At 54.3% G+C, this 24364-nt stretch overlaps 7 protein-coding genes across 7 annotated transcripts; 5 read left to right on the top strand and 2 right to left on the bottom strand.

The window, feature by feature from the left end:
• Positions 1 to 2326: 2326 nt before the first annotated feature.
• C8Q71DRAFT_696723 (uncharacterized protein) lies at positions 2327 to 5577 on the top strand (the record flags this gene model as incomplete). Its single annotated transcript, XM_047919929.1, has 6 exons — positions 2327 to 2589; positions 2647 to 2757; positions 2806 to 2869; positions 2926 to 3526; positions 3654 to 4852; positions 4903 to 5577. The coding sequence occupies 6 exons, from the start codon at positions 2327 to 2329 to the stop codon at positions 5575 to 5577; spliced, it is 2913 nt and encodes a 970-aa protein (XP_047784990.1).
• Positions 5578 to 5879: 302 nt separating this feature from the next.
• Positions 5880 to 9376, bottom strand: C8Q71DRAFT_844887 (uncharacterized protein; the record flags this gene model as incomplete). The annotated part of the gene is made up of 3 exons (XM_047926597.1): positions 9063 to 9376; positions 7298 to 9022; positions 5880 to 7239 (listed from the first exon to the last, which is right to left on the bottom strand). The coding sequence occupies exons 1-3, from the start codon at positions 9110 to 9112 to the stop codon at positions 5880 to 5882; spliced, it is 3135 nt and encodes a 1044-aa protein (XP_047784989.1). The 5' UTR covers positions 9113 to 9376.
• Positions 9377 to 9886: 510 nt separating this feature from the next.
• C8Q71DRAFT_731623 (heat shock protein Hsp90) lies at positions 9887 to 13509 on the top strand. Its single transcript, XM_047922193.1, has 18 exons — positions 9887 to 10102; positions 10162 to 10199; positions 10256 to 10270; positions 10321 to 10484; positions 10538 to 10581; positions 10632 to 10738; positions 10791 to 11012; positions 11069 to 11287; positions 11345 to 11494; positions 11544 to 11683; positions 11739 to 12001; positions 12055 to 12087; positions 12141 to 12286; positions 12345 to 12397; positions 12453 to 12557; positions 12615 to 12701; positions 12758 to 12992; positions 13044 to 13509. The coding sequence occupies exons 1-18, from the start codon at positions 10001 to 10003 to the stop codon at positions 13309 to 13311; spliced, it is 2391 nt and encodes a 796-aa protein (XP_047784988.1). The 5' UTR covers positions 9887 to 10000; the 3' UTR covers positions 13312 to 13509.
• Positions 13510 to 13932: 423 nt separating this feature from the next.
• C8Q71DRAFT_793751 (uncharacterized protein) lies at positions 13933 to 16533 on the top strand (the record flags this gene model as incomplete). Its single annotated transcript, XM_047925501.1, has 7 exons — positions 13933 to 13996; positions 14053 to 15189; positions 15248 to 15665; positions 15740 to 15773; positions 15828 to 16319; positions 16373 to 16432; positions 16483 to 16533. 7 exons carry the CDS (start codon positions 13933 to 13935, stop codon positions 16531 to 16533), a joined length of 2256 nt encoding a protein of 751 aa, XP_047784987.1.
• Positions 16534 to 17434: 901 nt separating this feature from the next.
• C8Q71DRAFT_696830 (Cloroperoxidase) lies at positions 17435 to 18215 on the top strand (the record flags this gene model as incomplete). The annotated part of the gene is made up of 2 exons (XM_047919937.1): positions 17435 to 17532; positions 17588 to 18215. 2 exons carry the CDS (start codon positions 17435 to 17437, stop codon positions 18213 to 18215), a joined length of 726 nt encoding a protein of 241 aa, XP_047784986.1.
• Positions 18216 to 19331: 1116 nt separating this feature from the next.
• On the top strand, positions 19332 to 21886 carry C8Q71DRAFT_697283 (MFS general substrate transporter; the record flags this gene model as incomplete). The annotated part of the gene is made up of 19 exons (XM_047919955.1): positions 19332 to 19466; positions 19526 to 19572; positions 19621 to 19682; positions 19742 to 19754; positions 19814 to 19833; positions 19885 to 20051; positions 20101 to 20147; positions 20195 to 20241; positions 20292 to 20468; positions 20522 to 20713; positions 20772 to 20853; positions 20908 to 20963; positions 21015 to 21125; positions 21181 to 21206; positions 21263 to 21287; positions 21344 to 21365; positions 21425 to 21529; positions 21582 to 21695; positions 21745 to 21886. The coding sequence occupies 19 exons, from the start codon at positions 19332 to 19334 to the stop codon at positions 21884 to 21886; spliced, it is 1590 nt and encodes a 529-aa protein (XP_047784985.1).
• Positions 21887 to 21992: 106 nt separating this feature from the next.
• Positions 21993 to 24133, bottom strand: C8Q71DRAFT_697607 (galactan 1,3-beta-galactosidase; the record flags this gene model as incomplete). The annotated part of the gene is made up of 13 exons (XM_047919976.1): positions 21993 to 22039; positions 22090 to 22220; positions 22342 to 22441; positions 22495 to 22614; positions 22677 to 22908; positions 22996 to 23064; positions 23118 to 23158; positions 23215 to 23325; positions 23375 to 23493; positions 23545 to 23602; positions 23718 to 23814; positions 23864 to 23941; positions 23999 to 24133. The coding sequence occupies 13 exons, from the start codon at positions 24131 to 24133 to the stop codon at positions 21993 to 21995; spliced, it is 1338 nt and encodes a 445-aa protein (XP_047784984.1).
• Between the last annotated feature and the right edge of the window lie 231 nt (positions 24134 to 24364).

The following is a 24364-nucleotide window of genomic DNA, read 5'->3' as shown; positions in this document are numbered from 1 at the left end:
AGTTCTGCCATGTGCGGTCTCGATCACTCTGCCCTATAGCCACGAGCGTATCAAGCTCCGGTCCGCCTAGAAGTCGAGGCGCCTCAGGCATGGGGCAGTAGAACCACACGTAGGGTGGCGCGACACATAGCACCGACCGTGACAGAGCCGAGATAAATCGACGGTACCTCAAGCTAGATATGATTCGGACCATCATCCGCGCTTTCAAGACTCCGTGGCTGGATCGGAATATGAGTCTGCATGGATAACCCTCCCGTCTCATTTGAGGCTGTTGATCACGCTTGGCTTGATCAAGATTTCGAACCGTGTATCACAGGTAAATAAAGTATAGACTCAACGGCTCACCCAATACTGCCCAGTCGGAAGCGGTACGGCGTTGCATGGCCTCGACGCGTTACACGGTCGTTGCGGTCGCGAAGATGCAGATCTGCCAAAATGAAGTGTCGATCAGCTACTCAGTCAACCTTGTTTGTATCGGAGCGGCACTACCTATTTGAACGAGGCATTCGCACGCCGATGCGCCTTCGCGGGGCGTATCTCCGTGAGCGGTGAGGCCCGGGGGGCACTTAAAGCGCCAAACCAAGGCCAGCATTTGATGACCAAAAGAAGCAACGGGTTCAGGACCAATGCGACGTACAGGCATAGAGCATCTCACTTGACGTTGCGCCGCACAAAACGGACCATTGAGTGAATGAAAGCTGTTTCCCAATAAGGTTCACCGGTCTCCTACGCCGACAGCAAGCATCCGGGCGCTGCTGACTTACGTAGACAAACTCCAACCGCTCATTCGTGTCGTAGTGAGTCTGACGCGCGAGCGTTGCGAGCCATACGTTGAATGCCGAAAATAGTCGTTCGTGATTTTGTCCTGCTGCCAGTCTGACACCATCAATGGGTGCCAGTCCTCTGTTCAATCTGACAAGATACCGAGGTCCTTCAACAGTACCCGAGGATCACCGTATACTGCCTGTCGGACCCTTGATATGTAAGATGACATTGACATAGGATGTGATCCCACACAAACCTTTCTCGCCGTCCGGCAACTGTGCAAAATGAAAAATGCCTACGAGTCATCCGCGCCAGCAGCTGCTTCATTGTTTCATGCTAACAGCACAAGGCGAAGGTGCTACCCACTAAGGCTGCATGGACATACGTACTAGAGTTAAACACAGGACTTCAGATTTGGTTAGATACGCGCACCTAGACGGTTCAGGTCAGCATATTCGGTCGGCATCAGTCTCCGTGTGGTGTCAAGGAGCGCTGAACTCGTAAGTCCTGGACCAGTCCTTGACGTGTGTAGCAGCAAGTTAACGTACGGCGGCTACGGACGTGGCCACAGAGGCACTGCGCCTGTTGGGCGCAGCCAAGTAGCCGCTGTATCTGTATTTCGCGCCGATGCCTCGAGTATCAAGGCGATGTGATATGTCGGCTCATACAGCGGAGCGCCACCGTTCGGCGACCCGGTGAACTGGGATACCAACGAGACACTACCCTGGGCACAAGGCGTCAGTAAGTATAAGGTGTCTAACGGCGGAGGCGTACTCATACCCCGGACGACGATGGTCTCGAACTCGAGGCCTAAGCTCAGAACAACATTCGACAGATTCCGCGCGGTAGGACAGGATAGCGTCGGTATCATCGCGGCGTCAGCGATCCAACGTCGTCTACTGACTATGGCCTGTAAAGCCTGCGTGAACAGTGATTTATGTGCGCATGGGCCAGTGTTTGACAAGAGGCCATTGGTGCCATCACCCACTGCCTTGAATGTATACCGGCGCTGTGGCAATGCGGGGTTGACTCAACCTTCGACGTTTTCCCGGTAACGAATTGACACGCACGCTTTTACATAGATCCCTCAATCACGTTCGTTTTGCTGAGAAATTTGGAGAGATTGACTTGAGGGAAATCAGGCTACAACACGCCGTCAAGATGACTCTGCGTGAAGATACGGCAGGAATTTGTCGCTGCTCGTGACAAATGTAGTACGCACCATGAGATTGGACGCGTCGGTCTTCAAATATGAAATTACGGCGGGTATCTGCGGTCCACCGCGTTGTTGCGGCGGGCCCAGTTCAAGAGTGCAGTGAGGCGTCGGCGAGCATATTGGACGGGCGAGAGGGAATGGGCGGCCATGGGACAGAGAGCCACATGCATACAGGCGAGGCGTGGCACTTAGCGCCGGCTAGCCATGCCGCGGTGTGAACTCGGCGACGCGTTTGGAACAGCATAGAGCACGTCGTCTCTCATCCTCGGCTTCGTCCCTCACCACCGCCAGCTCATTGCGAGCGCGGGCGCAGCAAGGCTCTCCTACTCTGGCTGGTTCATGATCATGTTCTGTCGGCAGCGATCTATCATCTTAACAAGCCTCTGGCCTCTGCTTTTGGTCATCTTACGTCCCCACGTTCACGCTCAGAGCATCTCTACCAGCGGCCCCGTCCCTCCATTGCAGTGGATCAACATTACTGGCCTTACTACTGGATCGGCTCCCCCTGCTCTGAAAGATGCCTCAATCGGATACTACGACGGCACCAGGACACTCTTGATATTTGGCGGAGAATCTGCCCAGGGAATCCCTCAGTCTGAGACCTATCTGTACGTTAACATCTGCTAATTTCACATTTGCATGCAAACCACATAACCACCTTGCAGTCTTAATCTCGAATCCCTTGCATGGTCTACGAACAACCCACCTAATGGCCTGGGTACCGTGCCTCCCGCCAGAAGTGCTGCCATCAGCGCGGACGACTCCGCTGCTAGCTAGTACGTTCACCCTCCTACGATTATCACAGAAATTCTGAGTACTCGCAGCCGTTCAGCGCATATAGTCATAGGCGGCTTAGGTTCTGGTGGGAAGGCTTTGTCCGATGTCTGGGTCAGTGCCTCTGTCTGCACGTGGGAACGCAGCATTGCTCATATGGCGTTCTATAGGAATTCGACTACATCAGCCAGTTCTGGTCTGAAGTGATGGTATCGTCGGGAGGACCATCCGCACGCTACGGTGCTATAGGTGGCAAGGATCAACGCACGCCCTATACATGGACCGATACAGCGACGCCGAACAATTCCTTTTACCTCGCCGGTGGTATCTCCGGTGATTCGGTGTCGCCTCTCTCGGACGTGTGGCAGTTGAACGTCACAGGAGCTTTGTCATCGAACAACCCCAATTCCGTGCAAGCGGGTTGGATGCAGTTGTCCCTGCAGTCTCACAATATCCCTTCGAAGGTTGGAGCCGCGGGTGCAGTGGTCTCCTCTTCTGCCCAGGACATCATCGCATTCGGTGGTTGTACCTCATCGAGCGAGCTCACGCCCAGAACTTCGTGTGCACAAGCCGATTCGTACATCATCAACACCGGCGAAGATGTAATCAGCCCCTCGAACGCTTGCCCTGTGCCGCGATTGGGTGCGACTCTAGTACCCAATAGCAACAGCCAATCTACCGATTTCAATAATCAAGTATTTCTGGTGTTCGGGTTGTACAACAGCTCGCTCTGGTCTGATGACGGTGGACTCGAGAAGGGTGAAGTTGTGAGTATGCAATTCGTTCCGCCGCAACTGCGCAGGCGCTGATGTTCACTGTTTTCAGGATGTTCTCAACGTGGAAACAGGCTTGTTTGTCTTCATGCGGGTGACGTTCATGTACTAACATTCCTATGTAGGTGTTTGGAACCGTGTACTGCCGACCGGAGATCCGGGACAAGACGGCACCGATTCCCAGGCTTACCCATCTCCACGCCAGGGAGCTGTGGGACTGTCATACACATCGGCCCTAGTGGGATCCTCCGGTAACACTGTCTCCGACTCGATATTCTTCGGTGGCGTCGACGCGGATGGAAACTACCTCAATGAAGTTTGGGTCTTGCGGGCGTATAACGCACAACTGACGCAAAGCAATCAGTCCTGGACGAACGGCAGTGGTTCACTGACCGGCGGTATCGATTCGACGGGGCAAGGCGTGACCGTGCAGTTCATGACGCAGTGTGCCAGAGCACTCAGCCCGCAAGCGACTCAGACGAGTGCACAGGCATCTGGTACTGGCGGAGGCCCGTCTCCTACATCCCCATCATCGCAAACATCGACACCCCCTTACGATACCTCCGTTGCCCACAAGGCATTGTCGCCGATATCTCTCGCTCTCATTTTCCCGGCGGTCATCGGTGCTCGGCTGGCGATGGCATCTGTGACCTTCATGCAGCCGCCTGGTAACGTCGTTATAGCCGTTTCATCGGTCGTCGTGGCCATCGCAGCGTATGCTTTGGGGGTGGCTGGCCTGGCTACATCCTTCACCACCATCACCTCCGTTACCTCCTCTTCCTCGACGTCTTTGAGCAAGCGCTCTTCGGCTTTGTCTATGGCGCTGAAGACGGCACACGGCAAGGCCGGCCTAGCTTTGTTCATAATACTCTACGGCGTCGTCCCCCTACTCTTCGCTATTTCTGCGTGTTACCGACGCAGCCCCCCTCGCCATGTCGACGAACCGAGCAGCAATGCTCCAGACGGCAGACCCCGCGTCAACTCCATCGAAACCGCTGAGAAAGAAGGCCTCTACAATGGACGTGCGGTGAGCCCGTTGCGCTCGGCAGACACGCCTACAGACAAGCCACGGACCCGTACGCGATCATGGGCGGGGATCAGTCATCTAGGTGTCACAGGCAGACGCTCCAGCGAAAGCACCCATGATAGCCTCGGCGGACCTTCACCATCACATCGTTCCTTCGAAGTCGTCAATCGACCTGCTCGCACAAGGCGCGCCAGCGCTAACAGTCTGGCGGCGTTCTCTGACCCGCGCAGACCGGGCTCTCCGAGAAATCTTGGTGATACGAGCTGGTTCGAGGGCCGGCGGAGCACATCTGCTATGGTATGTCTTTGTCATGATCGCATCGCATTCTCTGACTTTGTCTGACGTAGGGCGAACTCCACTACCCACTCAACGAGCTCAATCACAGAGCAGACCCCAGTACGCCCGGAACCACTATACTCGACATGACTAGCACAAGCGGCCTCATGACTCCCGCAGGTCCAATGACACCCGAAATGCCTCGACCTTTCGACCTCTTCCTTCACGTTCTCTTCCATGCATTGCTTTTCGCCCTCTGTATACTCTCACTAATCGAGCTCTGGCTGCGCGCGCCTAAGGCAGCGTTCATCGTCTTCCTGATAGGGACGGTGCTATTCTACGTTGCCTTGTTTGCGCTCGCGTGGTCAGGGAGGCCCAGATACTCAGTGCTCACCGCATTGTTGGCTCGTTTGCGCGGCCACCCCACACATCCTGGCTATACACCAGGAACCGCCACGCCCTCGCGACCGTTGTCTGCAACAGAATCCGAAGTCCCCTTCCCGACCGAGCAGCGCAGTCCTTACCAGCACTACCCTCCGTACAGGGCGGCGTCTACTGTGCCCGACGAGTATCCCACCTCTGTCTCGCATGGACATGCGATGAACGAGGTTGATGACGACGATGAGGAGGACGAGGATATTCGACAGCGCAGGATCGAGGATGAGATGAGCAGGCGCGATGTCTCCATCGTCACCGTACCGAGGCGCAAGCTCTTCCTCACTAACCCGGAGCTTGACCGTGGCTAGCATATGTGTTCTCTTCCTGCTCTCGTGCTATGCAGCTCTCATTCTTTGTGTTACACCAGGACTTTCATTCATGGTCATACCATAGCATTTAGGATCATCTCACCTCTGTACTTTTGTAGGTAGATTATCATGGACTCCGCTGTATCTCAATTATCCCATCACTATGATATTCGGTATGTAGTCAGTGCAGAGTGACAATGCGAGGTAGATCCGCGATCCACGAGAGTCCCAAGGAATGTATGCAATGTCCATGTGTGAAACAGAATGAAGGAACGCGCAAGGTTGCATATCGACAGGACTAATTAACTGTCGCCCTCGACAGCCACGTCGTGACGCCACTTATCGACTCGAGTTAACTTGGATGGATCTTGGGCAGGCGGCGGCGTAGTAGCGATCGGTGGGGGCATCATCATCTGCGGTGCCATCGGAGGGCCGAAGAATCCGGAAGCCATCATAGACGGTGCGCTGAAAATCATAGACTGGTGAAACTGTGCAGCCTGCGCCTGCATCATCATCTGTTGTTGTTGGGCCATCATCGACATGTACTGCGTTTTGCGGACTTGTTCCGGGTGGAAGGCGAGCGGCTTGTCGTCGTCCTCATCCTGGCTCGCAGCGCCAAGTGCCTGCGATGAATTCATCACCCTTGAAACCCGAAGCCCCAGTGGCTTGTCATCCTCATCGTCGTTCTTGTCACTGCTATCAGGGAACAAACTCCCACCCGTCGAGTGAAAGGAGGGGAGTTTGAGTTTGCCTTTGTCCAGCAAAGCGGACAACGGCTTCTCTTCATCTGAGTCGTCGTCCGATGCACGAGTCGCCGCCCTTTGGGCCGCACGGCCAATGGTCGCAACCAGAGGAACATCTTCATCGCTACTGTCATCGCCCCCACCTACCAACCGGGGTGAAACCATAGAGACGGTAGGCTGAGCGATGAGTCCTGCTCCTGAATGTGTGCGTGGACGTCGACGAACACCATCCTCCTCGTCGGATGAACCAGCGATCCATTGATCGGCTGCGACGTCTTTCGACATTGACCGCTTATGTGCAGCGGGTGCGTCGTCCGAATCGCTCTCCTCGGAATCTTCGTTCGGTGGAGGGGGTCCTCTGCGCTTCCTCGCAGTCGCGCGCGAGATTTCAGGAAGCACATATGGTGTTGATGGTGTCTGAGGCGCTGCCGAGCTTTGCGTCTCTGGCTCTGGACTGCGATGGAGGGCAAGGTCGGAAGTCGACGCTGCCAAGAAACTGTTTACATCCTGCTGGCGCTCCCCTTCCGTCTTCTTGTGTTTCCTCTTCTTCTTGCTCTTCTTCGTTCGTTTCTCGTCTTCCGCCTGCCGCCTAGCTTCTTCCTCCGTTGCGATACGCTCCAGCTCTTCCATGTCGCGCAATTTGGCCAGCTCTCGCTCCCACAAGGTGTCGACGCCAAAGACAGACTTCTTGTTTGTTGCGTCGAAGTTATTACCAGATAGCGTGCGCCGGGGACCTCCCGCAGCTTCAGCATCCAGCTGCACGAGTGTGTTGCGTCGCGACAGATTAGGTTGAGAGCGTGATGCATCGAGGAACTGCGACTGCGGCCGCGGCTTCAGACTATCTGGATCGATCAAGGTGCTGGAGCGTTGTACTTGGGGTCGCGCCATCATCGACGGTCTCTCGTCCCCTCTGAACACTCTGTGCATCAAGGTCAATACAGGTCTCCCGTTGTAAGTGGAGCTACAGTTAGACATACCTCTGCTTCCCCCTCATCTCCGCTTTGCGTGTCTCAATGGCATCAATGAGGCTCCGACCATACAACTTACCCGCCGGACGTTTTGAGCGATCGGCGGGATCGATCACGATTTCCGGTGCAGGCGTTGGTGGGGCCGGCTCGGGTTCGGGCTCAATCTCGACCTGCTCACCGTCCTCCGTGGCACGGCGGATGTGGGATTCGATGTCGGCGTATGCGGGGTCGCGCTCACCGTCGACAGCTAGGTTATTGCGGAATGTGAGCTGAGACAGCGAGAGAGTTGATCTCGGGTTAGGTGTGAACGAGTTGGATGCAACTAGTCCGGGGGTTAGGGACCCCCCGCCCGGGTCAAGCATCGAGAGCGTCGTAGACGACCGACGGGCAGCACGGGCGCCGGGCGGAAGCGGGGCGGCGTCGCTAGCATGCAACTCCGCGCCTTCGATCGCGCGCGGCTGCATCGCGCCATTGGTCGGGCCCGAGTTCATGTAGGACTGTAGCGGACTCGGCATGATGAGTACCTTTGGTCGCATGAGCTCCAACCGGGAGTAGGGGCGCGTACGCCCGGCCGCCTGGCTCCGGTTGTCATCGCTAGAATGCGCGTCGATGTCCAGGAGCGCCTGGGTGCCGAAGGAAGCTACGGATGTCGTCCGCGCGCGAACCTTGGGGTCGAAGCGAGAGGAACGGCTTGGCGAGGGCGGACGGACGGCGAAGGGATTAGCTTCCTCGTCTTGCTGCAGACCTGGGGTGAGCATGGTACCCAGCGACCCATAGGACGTTGTACGAGCGCGGGCTTTGGGATCGAATCTGGACGCACGATCAGGAGATGGCGGGCGGACCGCGAAGGGGTTAGGTTTCTCCTCATTGAGCAAGCCTTGAGAGCCAAAGCTAGCCGAGGAAAGTGCACGACCGCGGTTCAGCACAGACTCGGATCCTCGAGATTGAGGTCGCACGAGGTTCAGGGCATCGGTGGACGCAGGCGAGGGCGAGCGGACCGTCTCGGTGCTCGGGAAGGGTATAGAGTGCAGTGGTGGCGTGATGGGCAAGTTCTCGATGAGCGCATGGGAGGATATGGTCCGTCCGCGATGTGCTGGCCTTTCCAACGGTTGCTTCGCCATAGGTGTGTCAAGAGGTGAGCCGAACGAATGTCGACGAGCGTTCAGGCTGTTGACGGTAGACTTTTCGTCCAGGAATGCGCCGCCCTCTCCAAAATCGTCGAAGTTACCCATGCTCATCGAACGCGAGGCATGTACGCCCGAACGACCTGGCTCAGATCGCAATCCAGCGGGACGGCGAAGAGGAAGATCATGCGGATTGGGCAGTACATCGGATTTGGCTTTCTGTTTCCCCTTCCCCTTGTCCTCAGGAAGGTACCCATCCAATCCCCACGATGCGAGATCGACTTCCATCTCTCCACGCTCCTCGTCTTCTTCTTCGTCAAGCGCTCCCTCGTACGTGGAATCGCGCGCGAAAGGATTGCGCAGTGCGTCGATTGAGGACCGCGATCGTCGTCCGTCCATCTCAGACTCCCTTCCTCCGTACACAGACTCTGGACCTCTGATGCTTCCCGCTTCGCTCGGGAGCGTGACACCGAGAAAGTCAGTGCTCCGTCGCGAGGCAGTGTCACGACGGATCCCTGCATTCTGCCGTAGGTGGGCGAAGATAGCACTCTCCTGTGCGGACCGACGAGGCTTGGAAGGGTCCGAGTTATCATTGTCGTACTCTGCACAACTCTGTAAATCGGGGATAGCGTAGCATGGAAGTGGCGGACTTGCCAATCAGAGCCGCTGCTAGCTGAAGTCTCGAGAAGGCAGCAGTCATCACTGTGTGTCGGAAAAATTCGGGGGAAAGGAGAGGAATGCGAGTATTAGACCGCCGTTGGCGACCACGAGTATGGTCGCCAGTGTAGAGCTATGTAGATGCTTCGGAAGCCAAGCTTTGTAGTCGAGACTAGGTGGACCTGGGGTGCAACACCTGAAGGTGAGGGATTCCTATCGGATGCAGCACAGCTTGGCGTAGAGGCAGGACGGGACCAGTGCTGTATTCTGCTAGTGCGGGCTCAGCAAGGTGCCGGTGGGATCCCGCACGAAGCTGCAGGGCTATATGAGCGTGGGAACATCTGCTGTCCGTATCAGGCAGGTCACTAAGAACCAACAAGGGTCAGCGATTGTACGTGCTGTCTTATAGGCGTTCTGATTTGGGATAGAACTCTATAAAGATCTAGATCTGTCTCAAAAATACCTGCTTTGTGTATGGATTCAGTACATTGCAGCGACAGCGAACAAGTTTTGACTTTCTGTCATCGTTCAAGTTGTGAACAAGTCCGGGTCAGTAATAAGTATGAGAAACTCACATCCGACGCACGGCCAGATGGGGTGCGGATTTAAGCTCATGTAGTTACAGCACGCACAGAGCTCCATCGCGCATTTGTAAAAGTCCAGACTGAGAGACTGAGTACTGAGTACTGAGTGTGACAGACTCTGAGTCAATCATTGGATTTGGCAATGGCACACCGACACGGTCTCATGCAAACACGTGACCGTGTCGCACTGGTCGCGCCGGTGACACGTCAGTCAATTACCCCGGAACACGTATGCAAATAAGTAGCAGTACGGCGCCTGGCCAGCTTCTTCAGCTTCAAGTTGTACCAGACTCCCTGACCACTTTAGCACAATCCCGGCCTAGCGATCTTGAAAGCAGGCTTGCGCCATGCGTATCGTGCGCCCGCTCTTGCTCGCTCTCAGCGCCCTCGGCTCGCATGTCTTCGCCCAGGAGAGTGCAAGCGCGCCGAAGCAAAGGCATGACTACCAGGTGCGTTCTTTGCTCAGAAGTCTGGTACGTTGCCCCATGCCTTATCTGTCTCCGTCTAGAGCGACGTCGCCCGTCTGCGGAAAATCGTGATCAACAGGTAGGATAGAACACCTGTTATGTATGGTCACTGCTAAACGGATTCCCTGGTACCAGCCTGTACTCTCATCGGTGTGTAGCTTCGCCCCGTTTCTAAGGAAATCCCATTGAAGTGGATACAGAGACGTCTTCCTACGGGAACTCATCTCGAATGCAAACGATGCGCTCGAAAAGCTGCGTCTGACTTCCCTTACCGAGAAGGAGGTGCTTTCAGGTGCAGAAGACATGAATATCACGATCAAGGCATACAAGGATGAGGACGGCAAGGGTCGCGTTGTCATAAGAGGTGCGTCCGCCCAGCACCTGTAACATAGCTTGACCCAACCTTCCATGCGTTAGATACCGGTATTGGGATGACAGCGGAAGAGTTGACGAACAACCTCGTACGTGGCTCACAACGATATATGTCTGCAAAGCTTATACCATATTGCAGGGCACGCTCGCAAAATCCGGCACCTCAGAGTTCCTCGCGCGAGCAGAGACGGACACGACGGGTACCGGTAACCTCATTGGCGCGTTTGGTCTCGGTTTCTACAGCAGGTAGGTTTCTCTGTGATCATTGAGACTGAGCGGGACACTAAATCTGGGTCAGCTTCCTTGTTGCTGACCGTGTCTACGTTGCGTCACTCGCTGCGAAGTCGTCCCGCAACCCCGAACCAACTCAATATGTCTTCAGCTCAGGCGCTGACGAGAGTTCGTTCGAGACGTTTCCGGACCCTCGAGGGAATACACTGGGCAGAGGAACGGAGATCACCCTTGTTCTGAAGGATGAAGCGCTCGAGTATTTGGATCCTCATAGGATTACTGACTTGGTGTAAGTTTTGACATTACATTTGTATTCTGGCCCGCCCAACGACACATGGCCATCAGGGACAAGCATTCGTCATTCGCCTCCACATTCCCCATCTACCTCTGGACAGAGCGGACAGAGACTGTGCCCGATGAAGAGTCTGCCAAGGAGGCACCTGAGATTGATGAGGATGAAGCCATTGTAGAAGACGTCACTGAGTCAGACGAGACTCCGAAGACGAAGGAGATCACTGTGGAAGAGTGGATCCACATGAACTCCCAGTCGCCCATCTGGATGCGGTATGATGCCTTGTCTGATACGCCGAACGGATACTCACAGCGTGCTTTGTCACACAGGGATCCCAAGACGGTAACAGATGAGGAGTACGAGACCTTCTATCAAGCAACGTTCAAAGACTACCAAAAGCCGCTCGCGTGGGACCACTTCTCCGGTGACTCTGGTTCGGGTACTTCCTTCAAGGCTATCATCTTCATCCCGTCAGAGCTGTACGTCAATGCCTGTCGCTGCCTACACAAACAACTCACATATATGAAGCTCGAACGAGTACTGGCAGAACCCAATGGCGTCGAATGCGAGGGATATCCGATTGATGGTCAAGCGTGTGTTCATCACGTCTGACCTCGGCGAGGACGCGCTGCCCAAGTGGGCTAGCTGGGTCAAGGTTGTCGTAGACGGTAGGCCTCGTCTATCGAGTTCTCATTCACTACCAGGCACTCATTCCGCACCCAGCTGAGGATCTCCCGCTGAACGTCTCCCGCGAGATGCTGCAATCCACACGTTTCCTCAAGCAACTGCGATCGATCGTCCTGAAGCACCTCCTCGCGCTTTTGGCACGTCTGCAGGAGAATGAGCCGGAGAAGTGGACGACGTTGCAGAAGACTTATGGCAATGTGTTCAAGCTTGGCGCGGTTGAGGACTCGAAGAACCGGGTGAAGCTCGCGGAGCTCTGCCGGTTTGCGACTAATCAGAGGAACGAGACGTCGTTGGATGATGTACGTTCGTGTACTAGCTGTCTTGACGAAGTGTGCTGATGAGTGGGTTGTAGTACCTCGAGAACAGGAAGAAGGGGCAGAAGCAGGTATGCCACACTCCGGGAAAGTATCAAGCCGTTGCTTAGTGACGGTGGCCCAGATATTCTATCTTGCGGACATGGGCACCACTACGGAGCACTTGGCCAAGAGCGTCTTCATCGAGAAGCTCCACGCTCGCGGCTACGAGGTCCTTCTCCTGACTGACCCCCTCGACGAGATCTTCGTCCAAAACCTCCGGCTGTGGAAGTGAGCGGTGAGCTTCCCTGAGCATTGCGTATGCGTTACTGACGCAGGTCGTGGTTAGGACGGTGCAATTCCAAGATGTTGCCAAGGCGGGGCTACGGTTCGGTGATGAGGGTACGGCAGTCGTTTATTTTGCATGAAATAGCTTCACTGAGTGACTCGACGATAGAGATGAGCCCTGAGGAAGAGAAGGAGGAGCAGAAGAAATTGACTGAGGAATACCAGCCTCTCCTGGCTTGGCTAAAGCAGCAGGCAGGAGACGTCGTCCGTGAAGGTGAGCAAACATGTAGTCCTTGACGGAAGGACCGCTCATGTATGAATGCATTCGTAGTCGTCATATCCAACCGGCTCGTCTCCAGTTCTTGCGCTATCGTTGCTGACATGATGGGCTACACGGCTAATGTGGAAAAGATGATGAGTCAGTGTCACACTGCGTTTATATGCACTTGTACCAACCAGATTCCGTTCGTGTAGGTGCTTCACAAGCGAGCGTGCACAACCCCATGCGCGACTTTGCTAAGAAGCAAAGAATTCTGGAGATCAACGCGAAGTCGCCGCTCGTCCAGGGTCTCTTGCGCAGGGTGGAGCAGCTCCCGAGTGAAGAGGACGGCCATGATGTCGAGGTTGAGGAAGAGCTGAAGGAGGTCGCCTCCGTGCTCATCGACGGCGCCCTTGTCCGCTCTGGCTTCGGCGTGCCCGACTCAAACGAGTATGTGTTGACTCCATTGACAACTACGAGTGAAAGCTGACCTATTCCCAGGTTCTTCTCGCGAGTGGACCGTATCCTTAGGAGGTCTCTTGGTGTATCGGAGACAGCACCTACGGACACCACGGTCAAGCCTGCGCCGCCTGTTGACTCCGAGCCTCTAGACCTTCAGGACCCGGAGTCTATCGAGTGGCCGGACTATGTTCCTGGCTCTCTTCGAGAGCAGGCGCAGGAGTTCAAGCCTGAAAACCAGATTGTATGGGATGTGGAAGAGATAGACGAGAAAGGCGATCCAGTGGAGACGAAGCACGATGAGCTCTAAAGGCAATTGCGTATTGTTATGGCTATCATTTGGGACATTTTGCTGGATAGTAGCATCAATATATGTACCGAGTTACTTGTCAGTTGTCGGCAACGGCTGTGAGAAGCCGGATAGATGACAATCGTGCTGCTAATATGACAACTTGAATCTCAGACTACGACGCATTCCCGATGACGATGAGTTATGTGGTTATCCCGACCTCTAAAGCGGCCTGGGCCTCCGCCGCCTGCGGTGAATTGCGGTCACGGTTACGATGGGCGCTAGGTGGTTTAATCAATGTTTATGTACATGAGGCGTCCTAGGCGAGCACTTTACATACATATGCACCCACATTATCGAGACATATTCTTGAGACGCTTCCACAGTGACCCACAGGACTCCGCTGTTGTAGCTGACTTGCCGTTTCGGTGATCGGTGAGCAAGCGCGGAGACGCCCGAGGCTGGGCGCAGATCTGAATCTTACAGAAGCACGTAATGGGCGCTAGAGTCATGAACGCCCTCGTCTGCCACCTGCCAGTGGTCCAAACTCGTCGCTCCTCAGCGAATCACGCGGGCCATCACCTCGCTCAGCGTGTAGTATATTCATATCGCTCTTGCTGCCCTTGACACCTAACAAACACAATGTCTCTACCATTCGCGTCCATGGGTCCGCCTCCACTTCCTCCCGGATGGACAGAACACAGCAGTAAGAGTGCAAGTCTTACGCGACGAATCTCTCGATCGGCTCACAGGCACCTTCAGCCCCCACTGGCCAATCTTACTACTTCAATGCCATCACAAAAGAGTCTACCTATGTCCGCCCTCTTTCTCAGTTCCCGATCCTACCGCAGGGTGTTATAGTTCCCGGTGCTCCGGTGCCAGCAGCTCCTGCGCCTAAGAAGAAGAAAGAGAAGCCATTAGTCAAGACACCGGTCGCTGGTACGGATTGGTTGCGAGTAACGACAACAGAGGGCAACGTCTTCTACACGCACAAAGTCGAGAAGAGGAGTGTCTGGACTGTGCCGGATGAGATTCGGGACGCGGTCGCGGCGCTCGAGCAGGAAGAGGAGGAGACGCGTCAGAAGCAAGAAGAGGAGGCGAGGCGCAAGGCCGAGTTGACGAGATTGAAGGAGATTGAGAAGGTCAAGGCGGACGTGGATGATATAGTCGGGAAGCGAAAGGCAGAGGAACCGGTGCCCATGGACGAGGTTGTGATCACCAAGAAGATGAAGATGGACGAGACGGATGACGAAGAAGAGGAAGAGTCAAGTGACGAAGAAGAGGAAGAGGAGTGGCAGCGGGAGGCCGCAGCCCAACTCGCCGCAGAGGCTGAACAAGAGAAGAGGCGACAGGAAGAGGAGAAGAAACGACAAGAGGAGGAGGCGCAGATATTGAAGGAGGCCGAGAAAGCTAAGGGGGCGCCGCAACTCAACATGCCGGAACGAGTTGACCTGTCGCTTGACGAAGCGAAGGCACTCTTCAAAGTACGTGATAGCATTATTTGCGCATTCTATAGTTGGTTACATCCACGTGTACAGAGTCTTCTTCGCGAGAAGGATGTGAATCCTCTTCACCCTTGGGACACATCTCTCCCGCTGTTCATCAACGATCCGCGGTATGTCCTGCTTCCATCCGTGTCTGCAAGGAAAGAAGCATTCGACGAGTACTGCCGAGACCGTGCTCGCGAGCTACGACAGTCCAACGTCAAGAAGGAGAAGGAGGCCGCAAACCCCAAGGAGGAGTTTGAGCGTCTCTTGCGGGACGAGGTGAAGAGCACACGCACGAGTTGGACGGAGTGGCGAAGGCAATGGAAGAAAGACAGAAGGTTCTATAGCTGGGGTCGCGACGATAGGGAGCGGGAGAAGAGGTTCCGAGAATACCTCAAGGCACTCGGCGAAAGTGAGAACTCGTTCCCCTTATAATGTCTTACAACGCTTACTCTCCGCGACGTCCCCAGGAAAGCGTGCCGCAGCTCAGAAGGCAGAATCAGATTTCTTTGCGTTGCTCAAGGAGAGCGGCATTGCCCACTCTGGTGCTGTGTGGAAAGACGTTAAGCGGAAGATTGTCGATGATCCTCGGTACGACGCCGTGGGGTCCTCATCACTGCGAGAAGAGCTCTTTAACACGTACCTGAAAGCCCATGGAGAGCCGTCCTCTTCTGAGATGCCAACGGATGCTCAAGCCGCTGACAGCCATACTGATGGCACGAATGCGGAGGACAGCGCTGAGGAGCGTGAGCGCAAGCGTCGAGAGCGGAAAGAACGCGCTGTGAAGGATAGGGAAGAGAGGGTGAAGGCTGAGCGCAGTAAGGTCGAGGCCGATATCGACCGGTCACGTATGGGCCTCAACAAGGAGGAAGGGGAGCTCGAATTCAGGTGCGCTGCGTGTCTCCCATTACCTCCGTAACGGTTGCTGGGCGCCGCTGACCGTGACTCACGTTCTTGTACAGGACGATGCTGACGGATGCGATACGGGACCCACAGGTACGTTAAACGCCAGGGCTAGAACCGGTAACTGATCGTTTCGTATCCCACTAGGTGACTTGGGATGGCGTATTGCCGCAATTGAAGAGAGATCCCCGTCTTGTCAATTCGCCCCTACCTCTCAATCAGCAGGTCCATCTTTTCCATGCACACGTTGCTGCACTACGGGCGAAGCACGTAGCCGGCATCCATGGGCTGTTCGAGTCTCACGCTCCCTCCCTGGCCACGAAGTTCACGGACTTGCCAATTTCGTCCCTGGTCTCCTCGCTTCCTGCCACAAAGTTAGGCTTTGACGTGGACAGCTTGGAGAACGAATTCAAAGCATGGCAGCGAGAGCGCACACACCAAGCACGGCTGGCGTTCGATCAGATGCTCAGCGAAAACGCGTTCGTGGAGTTCTGGGGACGGCTCGGGAAGATCGGCGGGAAGGGCGTCGACGGAACTATCAAAGCCGACGACCTCGGAGACGATGCCGAAGAGGAGCAGGTTGACATGAAGGCTTTGGCTAAGAACGTCGACCTCAATGAGATGGTGAAGGTATTGAAGGTGCGTGTACCGGGCGGCCCGCGCGCGGGAGCAAAAGCTGATTGCGTCAACAGAATGACAGGCGCTATTTGGTCTTTGACCACGTCCCGGAGCTGCGTGAGCAGTGGTTGCGGGTAAGTGTTCCGTTGGTGCTGAGGATATCGGCTGTTGACACGCCGGATAGGACTACCTGTCTCAGCTGCCTCCGCCGAAGCTGTCCGTCCACATATCCTAGTCATACTATGCAATGCCATGTTGTCCACTGTCTATTTAAACTCTGGTCTCACGGAGCCGTATCCCAAGACACTGACATTTCATCATATGTTCATGGCAGGCAATTCTCGAAGGTGAGTATCGTTCAACATATCCGGGGACACATCCGATGAGGTCATTCTCATTACGCTGCGCACTCGCAGTCCGTATCACAACTGGGATGCCGCGCCGTCTCGATCATTGCCTTCACCGACCCCCACAGATTAGGCTGCGTAGATCGATCAGATCTCACTTCCCTGCTTGGCCACAACGTACAACATTGATACAATGTAAGTCATAGCCTTGTCGTCTCGCATTGGTGGCTCAATGTGTGGATTTGCATCTCCATAGTTACTGCTGACAAGCTATGCATAGACTATCTTACATTGTCTGTTGCGTCCGGTACCGCGATTGCATAGCCTCCGGACCTCCGTTCGGATTGGTCGATTCTGGATAGTATGTTTCTGTATGAGGCCTCCTTCGTGTCTCAAAACCCGGTCGGGAGTCTGACACTTCCGCCTTGGACACCTTGGTCTTTAACTACTACGAATGCCGTGGTCGTCGAGATCGCGATGGCACCCGCCACTTCCCGCCGCGGATAAGCCGTATGTGGAGTAGGCGCACGCTCTGGACCACTAAACCAAGCCTGCGCAACAGCATGCCGGCTACTCAACTTGTCTGCGGCTTCGGAATTGACACCTCCGGGCTGTATGACTGGTATAGGCATTTGACGCAATCCGCCTGTGTAGCTGGCGGATGGCACTGCCCGCTTTTCCGTGATAGCATTATGACTCTGCCTGCGTATCCCAGTATTTAGGCCGGAGTATATCGCATATCCGCTTACCCGTCCCCCCTCCTCTACCTGTACGCACTCATCGTTCAGAATGAACGCTTCCATCGACCACGCCTACTCACCCCCGCTTGCTGGAGCGAGTCGGTCACCGTGCCCTGCCTTGAACGCGCTGGCAAACCATGGCTATCTGTACGTACCGGTATTCACTTACCATTGTATTAGAGTCTGACTTTGGTGCGTGTAGACCTCGCAATGGCCGCGGCATCACTGCGTTGCAATTGGTGCGCGCTCTGGTGGAAGTGTACAACTTCTCTGTACCGTTGGCGGTGGTGCTCTCCGTCGTCGGAGTCGTTCTGTGCGGCAACTGGTGGTCACTCGACCTCCACCAGCTTGCGAAGCACGGCCTCATCGAGCACAACGGCTCGTTGGTGCATGACGACGCACACCCCCACGAAGTCTATGCACCGACCGCTGTCGACCCAAAACTCGTTGCTCAGCTGCTTGCCCTCTCGCCCTCTCCCTCTCTAACCCTCCGCGATTTCGCCAGAGCGCGTGCGCTGCGGGACGGCTCCATCCCAGCGCCTCTGGACAAGGTGCACTCGGAGATCGCGAGAGGGGAAGCGGTTCTGACCATGCAGACCTTCGGCTCCGGGGACCAGAACGTGGACGAAGTCGGAGGACTCGACGGCGCTGTCTCGAAAGCATTCCTCGAGCAGTGGCTCGGTCAGGAGAGATTACCGGATGGGTGGCATAAACCACAAGTACCCATCGGTCTGGTCGGGACCGCTTCGCGCTCAAGGAATCTAGCAAAGATGATACGAGAGTTGCGGAAAAGTTACTCCTCACGCTGCCGAGAACATACACTACCTTGATCAGATACTTATGCACAGATATCGATTTGGACATGACCTGTTGTTTGCTGATATACGATCATACCCTTGCGCATTACACGCAGCATGTTTCCACGGATGTCCCTCCTTTGTACTGCTTACTCTACCTACGCTGATGACATGAATGCTATGCGAAATGCGGCATTGTTCCTGAAATCCGAATATCAACAGCCGTGCCTGCGACAATCACCACTGAACATAAGCGTCGGCGCAGACAGCCAGGGGCCGCCAGCTCGAAGCCTCCAAAGTTTGAACATATGTGGACAGCTAAGGCTAGCCGCTATGTGATACGTAGTACTATTTTTAGTGCAGACGCTAGACGCCACTCAAGACTTCCACGCCAAGTGATGTTACATAATCGGGCGCGGTTGCAACTCGACGCTGGTTCATGCCTAGTCAAACACCCCGTGGCCCTGCGACCCTGTCAATACGACACCTTCAAGTTCGACCACAAAGGCTCTGATTTGGCCAACAGAGCCGGCCTTCTCCTAGGTGAAGGATTAAGCACCCAACCTTGCAAAGACGTGTATGGTGTAAGTCTCGTACGAAAGCATGGCGTGATTCACTGAATCTTCTGATGCTCTCGACCTAATAATGCAGAACTCGAGGTACAGTTCTGTTATGTATCGCGACACCGATATGCAAACACGTCGGAAATGCGTCGACAAATGCGTATGACGTGGAGTTGGATGCATTCAAAGAGTAGCTCCGTCTGCGAGCGAGCGAGCGCCATTGGCCGCCGCGCGCGAGGCTGGCTCACCATACTACGCGGGCACCGACTCGGGAGTGGGAATGAGTATTATCATTGCATTCGTGACTGAACTGTCTGTCCATTGGTCAGGCGATACTTTGATATCAGGGCGCTCGTATTGGCGAAGAATGTCAGGTTGGTCACCGTTTGGCGTCGGCGGACCGTGTTGCTGCACATGGACTTGTGACCGACCGTACGCGCGGGCCCAACCTGGCAGATGACCATGCTCGCCACCATTAGCCAGCTAGTCTGCATCAGTGACCGGCCACCCGAGCCTCAAGGGGACCCGTGTTGTACTACTTATAGGCAGTGTTACTCTGGCGTTCAAGAAGACTGCTTCCGGACCGATGCCTCCAACATCCAAGTCAAAGGACCTGGACACGGGGCACCTAGACACATCGGTGCTAGGAAGGGAGCGACATGAACTGACTCGACGGATACTGTGGAAGCTTGATCTGCACGTCCTTCCACCGTTGGCTTTGGTGAGTCACTAAGCAAAGCGTAGTGGAGGGGACATATTGTTGACCACGAGTTTGCACAGTTGTGGCTCGCGAACTTCATCGACCGTACCAATGTTGGCAATGCAAAGTGATACACGCTTGCAAGGATTATATGTGCCCACTGACGGATGCATAGGATCGCAGGCTTGTCCAATGAACTCCATCTACAAGGAACTCAGTTCAACATAGCGCTCGCAGGTATGCATGTATCGGATATCGCTATGGTATGATGTCATTTCTCACCTACTGTATTTCAGTGTTCTACGCACCGTAAGTCCCCTCTGTTTGAACCTGTCGGGTATCTTACGTGTCGATCTTGGCTTCCTCAGCTATATTTTGGTTGAACTGCGTAAGTCAGTGCATCTTGCACTATTTTATGAAATTGACACCGAAATATCAGCCTCCAACTGGATCCTGAAGAGAGCGAAGCCTAGTAGATGGCTTCCGGTTATTGTAGGGGTGTGGGGCATGGTCACGACACTCAGCGGCCTTGTTCAGAACTTCAGCGGCTTGATCGCTATTCGATTCTTCCTCGGATTCTGCGAGGGGGGGCTGCTGCCGGGAATTGTGAGCCGAGTCTCCTATGACTGTGAAGCTGCGTACTTAGTGGGGTTAGATGCTATACCTAAGTACCATATACAAACGCCATGAGCTGCAGACACGGTAGGCAGTCTCTGTGTCATGACAGCGACGCTTTCTGATGATAATAGGGTCGGCATCTTCTACGCGTCTGCGTCCCTGTCTGGTGCCTTCGGAGGTCAGTCCCTACTCTATCTCTTATATCCGTGCTTTTGTGACGGTCTGTAGGTTTATTGGCAACGGGCATCGAGGAAATGGACGGCATAGGCGGTCTCTCTGGATGGCGATGGATCTTCATCCTCGAGGGTCTCATTACTGTGCTCTTCGCTGTCATCGCCGCGATATTTTTACCCGCGGACATAGGTTCCGCGAAGTTCTTCACTGGAGAAGAGAGAGAGTTCGCCTGTAAGTTTTGCTAGTGCTCAGAATGTCTTAGTTACCTAATAACGCACCCTTAGTGAAACGTTTCCGCGACGATAGCGCTGTGACATCAAGCGCTCCCCTGTCTGAACCAGCGCAGCGCATCAATGCTGCGGGTATGCAGATAGAGAAAGAGGACGACATCCAGGTAGAAACGCTTACTACGCGTAGCGTTGCACAGGTCGTCAATCAGGAGGACGAGAAATTCGAATGGTACGAAGTCTTCAGAGGTAAGGTGTCCATGTCAGTCGTCCCACATCTTCACATAGAACTTAATATCGTGTCAAGGTATCAAGGAGCCACAAGTCTGGATGACGTCTCTGTCTTATCTCGGGATCATCGTTAGCCTATACTCATTCTCGCTGTTCTTGTAAGCTCCTCCCTGCCAGCGACCTGTCAGGAGAGACTCAATTTTTCCATTCAGGCCTACCATCATCACAGGCCTAGGGTACTCTGGAGGCCAAGCACAGTTGCATACTGGTGTGTTATGGTTCAGTTGTGTCTCTGCTGCGATGATCTAATGTCGTACAGTGCCCCCATACGTGCCTGCCGTCGTCCTCACAGTTGCGGTCGCGGTCGCAGGTGACCGCTTTCGCATGCGCGGTCCATTCATTCTACTGTTTCTTCCTATCTCAATCGCGGGTATGCTGTCGACTTTATGTCACCTTATCAAATAAACTCAGTGCACACTTCATAGGGTACATACTTGCGATCGTAGCCAAGGTTCGTCACAAAGGCCTCATCGATTGCTTCATCGTCATGTTCATCTCAACCCTTAGAATGATACACAACGTTATGCCGCAGGTAAGTGCGCTTGTATGGCAACGGTAGATGAAGCCGATCTTGATCTTTGAAATCAGTGTTCTTGATCGCATCCGGAATGTAAGTACTACGTCCATTGAACATGCGTTGTCATGTGTACGATGAACCGGGCGTAACAGCTATCCTTGTGGGCCATGCGTCCTGTCGATTCTACCCAACAATACCGCTGGTCACTACAAGAAAGCAACCGCGGTAGCTCTACAGCTCGCAGTTGCGAATACAGGGTATGATTCTTCCGTCGTGCTCCTTCAAACTGACTCAATCGCAGTGATGCAGAGGCTTCGTAGCTACGTTCGTCTACACCAGCTCCCAAGCGCCGAAGTATATTGAAGGACATATAATAACTGTCTCTTTCTTGGCGATGGCATGGGTTACTATGTTCGCGAACGTGTAAGTGCAGAGCCATGAGTAACCTCCAGACACTGACGGTAGACCTCAGAATGTACTGCATAGTAGAGAATAGAGCACGAGCTGCAGGACGCCGTCAAGGAAACCTCATTGCATATCAAGAGCTCTGGGACTCGGGAAGGACAAGAGCGCCCATTGGTGACCGCCATCCGGACTTCCGTTTCACGCTGTAATGACATCTTCATGTACGTAAGACGCATACGAACATGCACGATTATGTCAAGTGTGTCCGTATACAGGTTTGATCCGTCACCAGCAAATGAACCTTGGGTATTGGGGTCAGGTCTGCGTGTAGACAATGACCTCGTACAGGTCGCCAGCGTAGTCTACGAGTTCTGGTGTAAGCTATAGAACGCAAAGAGGAAACCGTGCTTACTGGACTGGTCGGCGCCGAAGGTGATTGTGTTCGATCCCTCGTTCAAGTGTACCTGTACTGGAACACTCAAAACCACATGTACTCCTCCTGTATTTGGCTGGTCGACCACGACGCTTGAGCCGTTATTCACGCTGAAATGCGAAGTCAATAGCCGTTGTAGTGACATCGCAGTTAGCCTTCGTTGACTCACCTGACGGTTACATTCCTGCACCCGGCGCAAAATGAGGTGTTCGTTTACAGCGTACAGTTTACAGAACATACCTCCACGTCGAATCAGCGTTAGCGTAGTACAGGGCCAGCCACTGGTCAGCGCCAATTCCTGGGACGGTGAGGGTCACCGAACCGCCATCACCTGTGCATGGATTGCGTGTAAGTCCGTCCGCTCATCAAAGCCAGCGAACGTACCAAGATATCCCACCCCTTCGTTTCCATTATACGTTGAATTTGAGCCCAGAAGCTCCGCGCTTCCGCTGAGGGTACCCGCAGATGCAGCGTACGCGGTGCCGTTCAAAACGGTGTATGTTCCTGCGTTGCGTACGGATCAGTGGTATCACTGTAGTGATGGTTGGCTGCAAGGGCACACGTACCAGCATCCAGGTCCACCGTCCACAGATCGGCAAAAACAATTTGGGGATCACCGGATGACCAGCTCAGTGGGTACCACACGTAGCGGCTGTTACCGAGCAAGCTTGACTCCCAGCGATCGCCCATGTAAATCGCATTCGTGCCCAGAGGTAAATCGTAGGCGTTCTGCGAGTTATACGTTTTTGTATCTTCTGGCGCAATATCGGCTTGACTAGACCACGTCCCAGAGATGCTCTGCCATGTGATGACGCGGGAGTGATGATGCAAATGCCGGTCAGCAATGACGCTTTTGTGAAGCAAATGTCGGTGATGCACACTCACATCTGCGTAGAAGTACTTGTTCGGGTTGGGTGCCCATCCACTAGTGTGTGAAGCGATTAGCCAATAAACCTGGACGAGTATAGGGCTTCAGAAGCGACTACGAGAGATTAGTAAAGACATACCCCGTCTCTCTTGATCATGCCTGGCGCTTCCAAGGTAGCACCTACATGACAGTGAGATCCTGTACTAACAGAGCAACAGAGAAGTCTGGAAGCGTACCTTCTAATTCAGCCACGACCTCTGTCACGTTGTAGTAGTTTGAATCCATCTGAGCTATCTTGAAGTTTTGATTGTTGTCGCTGGCGTAGAGCAGATAGGCGGTCTGGTCGTCTGTATAAGGTTGAATAGTGCATACCATCTCAGGAAAGTAACGACATACCGTCGAGGAACACGCTTTCGTCGCGAGACTGGGCTCCTAGAGGATTGAAACTGCCGCGATAACTGTAAGGTCCGCATGGCGTGTCCGCGGTGGCGACGCCAACCATGGCGAGACCATAGCTGATTCGCCTCAACTACACGATGACACTGAACGAGGACCTTCACACGTACTCTGAGCTATCAGAATGAAACCACATGACATATTGGTTGTTCTGGCCATGAGAGGTGACTTCATGAGCACCGTGAAAAAGGAAGACAGCGTCCTATCCCTACCTGCTCGTTGTATATGACTGATCAATGCGTCTTAGCATGTACTACACCTCCGTGCAACGTGGAACACATACCCTTGGGTCGCTCAACAATGTTGGACGAGGAAATATTGGTTCCTGATACCGGCGTAAGCGCGTTATCATGCCGTTCCCAGTTGACGAGGTCAGTCGACTACTGCTAGTGAGAGTTGCCAGGCTAACAGGTGGTCAAAGTCACATACGCTGTAGCAGGATACCGCAGAGAATAGAGCGCTGTTTGCAGCCTTGTCTTCACCAACCCAGTAATAGGTGCTGTCAACCTGAAGACGGGTCCCAAATACGTTAACACAGTGAGGAGGCTATTCTGCACCTCATACCTTCAAGATGCCTGCGCTGTGTGCCTGGATTTCATTGCCGTCGGTGTCATACCAGAGAGCACCAGGGACGATGACACTTTTGCCAAGCACCAACCCAGACAACAGACCGAAAAGCAGAGCAACGTGGACGTACATCACAGTGTCCGTATGGCGGAGCTATGCTGAAGTCGAGAGCGATTGCTCGCTAGGTTATATACCCCTCGCATTCTACAAGTAAGCGGGCTTGTAAATAGACGTGGGTAGCAACAGGTGGTCTACCACATGGGGCTATGGTCACCAGGGGATACGATGATCGGGCTGGGGAGCACAGAATACCAGATGCCTCCTACGGCCATGCCGTCGAAGTGTCCGATTCCACGGTGAGGA

This window comes from Rhodofomes roseus (genome assembly GCF_022264815.1).
Source record: "Rhodofomes roseus strain CIRM-BRFM 1785 chromosome Unknown C8Q71scaffold_1, whole genome shotgun sequence".
Taxonomy (NCBI): Eukaryota; Fungi; Basidiomycota; class Agaricomycetes; order Polyporales; family Fomitopsidaceae; genus Rhodofomes; species Rhodofomes roseus.
Note: the sequence above shows the minus strand (reverse complement) of the source record. Positions and strands in the feature narration are given on the sequence as shown.

Excerpts from the sequence above, each read along its gene's own strand:
- C8Q71DRAFT_731623 (XM_047922193.1), top strand. The coding sequence starts at position 10,001 with ATGCGTATCGTGCGCCCGCTCTTGCTCGCTCTCAGCGCCCTCGGCTCG. Across the intron at positions 10,485-10,537 it reads GGGTCGCGTTGTCATAAGAG|ATACCGGTATTGGGATGACA; the intron begins GTGCGTCCGCCC and ends TCCATGCGTTAG. Across the intron at positions 11,684-11,738 it reads GGTCAAGGTTGTCGTAGACG|CTGAGGATCTCCCGCTGAAC; the intron begins GTAGGCCTCGTC and ends TTCCGCACCCAG.